We start from the raw sequence: 3,701 nt of genomic DNA, 5'->3' as shown, positions 1-3,701 counted from the left end.
TGATTAAATTAGTGTTTAACATAAATAATTTTATATTATTTAAATATTTTTTATTTTATTATTTTAGTTATTTATTAAATAAAAATATAATAAATTATTTTGTTATATATTATGATATATATTTAATTATATATGATATAATATTTTATTTTATAATTTAATTATTTATTTTTCATTTATTCTACAAATTATTTATTTATTTATATTTATTATTATATATATTATTTTAATTTGTTTTTTTTTTAAAAAAGAAATAAATAAAATAATTCAATTTATTTTTAAACCAAACACACAATTACTTTAAACATAATCTAATCTTGTCCAATTTTGGATACCAAACGGGCCTAAAATGAAGAAAGAATTATAGAGAAAGTTTTAAAGAGATGTGCAATTTACAAAGCAGATGATTTTTTTTTTCTTTTTTTGTGAACGAGCATGTTTAGTAGTTTGGTTTGTAAAGTCTTTAAAGATAAAAGAGTTATTATATGTAACATAATAAGATCCCATAGCTATAACATAACAAACAACTCATCCTAAATACTTCACAAAACCGATCCAACACAAAAGGAATTCACAAACAGTTTTATTATATGTTCATGCCTGTTTGATCTGTTGCATAACCCTGAATTAGATTTTCTTCTTCACAGTAACCAAATCAGTAGTAGAACCATAGGCTCTGTGCAAGGCTTCAGCACACCAACCATGACCATCGTCCACTGTAGGCATCCTAACTTCCATGAAAGGTGTTACCAGTTTATAAGAACTTGGTTGTACAACACCAGCAAAAACTCTCAGCACATTTGAAGCATCTATGTCTAAGCACACATTGATATTCGAAATGCCTTTAGGCGCGGGAGGAATTCCAACGATCTTGAAATACCCTAGCAGATGATTTTCCCTCACATTTTCATGCCCTTCCCCCTCGTACACGATGATGAGTGCCTCGGTTTGGTTGTCTTGGACAGTGGTGAAAGTCATCTCTTTCCTTGCTGGCATTGTGGTGTTCCTGGCTATGATTGGCACGAATTTGCCTCCATCTGCCTGAATTCCAATTGCAAGAGGTGTCACTTGTATGGTTAATAAGTCAAGATTTCCAAATGGGTCACTAATACCAGAGGCCACTGCCCCTTCAAGTGCAGCCCCACATACAGCAGCTTCCAAAGGGTTCATCCCTTTATAAAGCTCTTTTCTCTTGGAAACATTCAAGACAAGATCTTTTACTTTAGGAATATATGAACACCCACCAACAACAATTGCATCATTCACATCCTCAATTTGTACCTTGGCATCATGCAGGCACTGGATTATGAGAGACTCACATTTCTCAAATACCGTTTTGTTCACTTCTTGAAACTCCTGTTGATCCAAGACCTTGTTTATCTTTAACCCATTTCCCAAGTCAACATCAATCTGAACACTGGACTGAAAAGAGAGTTTGTGGATTGCATCCTGAGTTGCAACTCTAAGCAAACCCATTGCTTGGATGTCGCTAATTCCATGGCTTGAGAAAAGGGTATCAGCATTAGGCAACAGATGATGCATCATATTCTGGAGCAAGTCTTCTCCACCAATGGTAGCTCCAGCCAAGGCTTTTATCTGGGAGACTCCTCCAGCTGTAGCAGTCACAGCTACATCACAGTATCCAGCACCCATATTGAAAATGAGGCCAATTTTCTCACTGCCACTGGCCATATTATCATGGGCGGTTTGTTGTTGTTGAGCATATAACAATGCCACGGCTGTTGGTTCAGGCATCAGTCTCAGTACATGAAGACCAGCCATGGCACAAGCTCGCTCAATCCGAGTAAGCTGGAATCGGCTGAATGAAACTGGAATGGTGAGGACAACATTTCTTATTGGTCGCTTAAGCTGGATTTCTGCCATTGCTCTTAGCTCAACCAAGAAGATTGCCAAGACTTCTTCTGGTGTTGTTGATCTCCAGGCATTGTTCACCAAGGCTGCGATGAAGGGTCGGACACCAATGTCCAATGTTTGTACCAAAAACGGAAGGCTTTTGCTGGCATGAACAACAGGATCGGTGTCAACCCTGCCAATCAGGCGTTTCATGTTGAATATTGCAGCTCCAGAAAGCAATTCATGCTCATGAGAAAGTTGATTGCTGACTCCACCGGAAGGGACTTCATCTTTGAATGTAACATATGACCTCATCATCTTCTGGTTTCTGGTGTTCTTAAGGAGCTCCACCTGGGAGCCATTCCAGAAAGCAACACTGCATTGTGAAGTGCCAATGTCAATGCCAATCGCAATTTCAGGGAAAGCAGATGAAGATTTCTCATCTGCTGTGTTTTCACTGTCGGATACCACGGTGTATGCTGGTTCAGCCATTCTTGTATATCCACAAATCACAGCCCGGATGGTGAATGTACTCAACCTATCATAGAAAGTAAGTAGAAAGAGAGTCACTCAACTCTTCATGATATACATCTAGCCACTCATTGTGATACAATGTAAGCATCCGAAAATATGCAAGAAATATAGAACTAAAATGAACACAAAAATAATGTTAGTCTTGTTTACTCGAGAAAATTGTCATTTGGGTCATACAACAAACACCTTTAGGGTGTAATTTAATGCACTTTCGAAATAGCCAATGCAAACCCCACAAGCGTATGATCTAATAACTAATAAGTCTTCATACTAACGTTGATAAAGAAATATTAAAATTTTCTACACCAGCAAAACCAAGAAGAGAGGAAAATTTGTCTACCTAAAAACAGTTTGTTTAGTTTTATAATGATACATGAAACATGGCACGAAAGACACTAATTTAATACAACATAACCCATATCATTTCTCAAAAAATACAAGAAACCCATTCGGACAAAACAACAATACAATCAAACAGAGAAGACCCATTTCTACTCATACACGTTACAACAGCTTTACATCAGTTCTTGCCTTGGTAACTATATAATGAATTGTAGTAGAGCACGATCAAAGATTACCCACATTATGCATTATTGTATTAAGCAAAACCCAGCAAAGAAAAACAAAAAGAAAAGCTAATTAACACAGAAAATGATTCGAAGCTATGAAAAGTACTTACAGTAAGTTGAGAGGCAGACGATGAAGGCGGTGAGCAAGAGAGTGAAGAAGGAATTGATAATGGAGAAGAAAGAAGAGAAACCCAGAAGGTGAGAAATTAGTTTGGTGATTAGCAGAGAGGAATGATGTGATTTTATGAGAAGGAGTAATGAAAATGGTGCATTTCTAAGTTGTTCTAGAGCTTCCTAGATTGTAAGAGACAGAACCAGTATATACTTCCCAAATGACAAGGTCGGTTTCTAGAATGTGCATACTCTTTTTTCATTTTTCATTTTTTGCCAAATGTAGAACCAGGCATATGCTCATTGTCAAATTAATGCCACCTTTTTTTTCTTCTTATTTTTTTTTTTTTAAATTTCAATCACACAAATCTTTTTGTGAAAGCTACATAAAATAGAATATAGGTTTTTAAAAATATTTTAGTTAAATATGTGGACCAATTGATAAATACCTTTTTTTTATATCTATTAATCGAAAATATTCTTATATTATATTTTATATAATATTGCATTGTATACACTTGCCTTCCACTTAATGGCATGTTTACTAATAAGTAATGGGAATCAATGGTAAGGTAATCATTCCCTTACATTTGTTTACTTACATTATTAAAATTAAAAAAGGGAGAACTTAAT

The 3,701-nt window shown here is 35.3% G+C and overlaps 1 protein-coding gene across 1 annotated transcript; it reads right to left on the bottom strand.

Moving 5' to 3' along the window:
• Positions 1 to 462: 462 nt before the first annotated feature.
• Positions 463 to 3,372, bottom strand: LOC115723171 (heat shock 70 kDa protein 8). Its single transcript, XM_030652602.2, has 2 exons — positions 3,068 to 3,372; positions 463 to 2,392 (listed from the first exon to the last, which is right to left on the bottom strand). The coding sequence occupies exon 2, from the start codon at positions 2,344 to 2,346 to the stop codon at positions 628 to 630; it is 1,719 nt and encodes a 572-aa protein (XP_030508462.2). The 5' UTR covers positions 2,347 to 2,392; positions 3,068 to 3,372; the 3' UTR covers positions 463 to 627.
• Positions 3,373 to 3,701: the final 329 nt, after the last annotated feature.

Source organism: Cannabis sativa, chromosome 9 (assembly GCF_029168945.1).
Source record: "Cannabis sativa cultivar Pink pepper isolate KNU-18-1 chromosome 9, ASM2916894v1, whole genome shotgun sequence".
Taxonomy (NCBI): Eukaryota; Viridiplantae; Streptophyta; class Magnoliopsida; order Rosales; family Cannabaceae; genus Cannabis; species Cannabis sativa.
The sequence above is the reverse complement of the archived record's forward strand: the minus strand, read 5'-3'. Positions and strand labels throughout refer to the sequence as shown.

Coding starts and splice junctions, on each gene's coding strand:
- LOC115723171 (XM_030652602.2), bottom strand. CDS start 2,346: ATGGCTGAACCAGCATACACCGTGGTATCCGACAGTGAAAACACAGCA.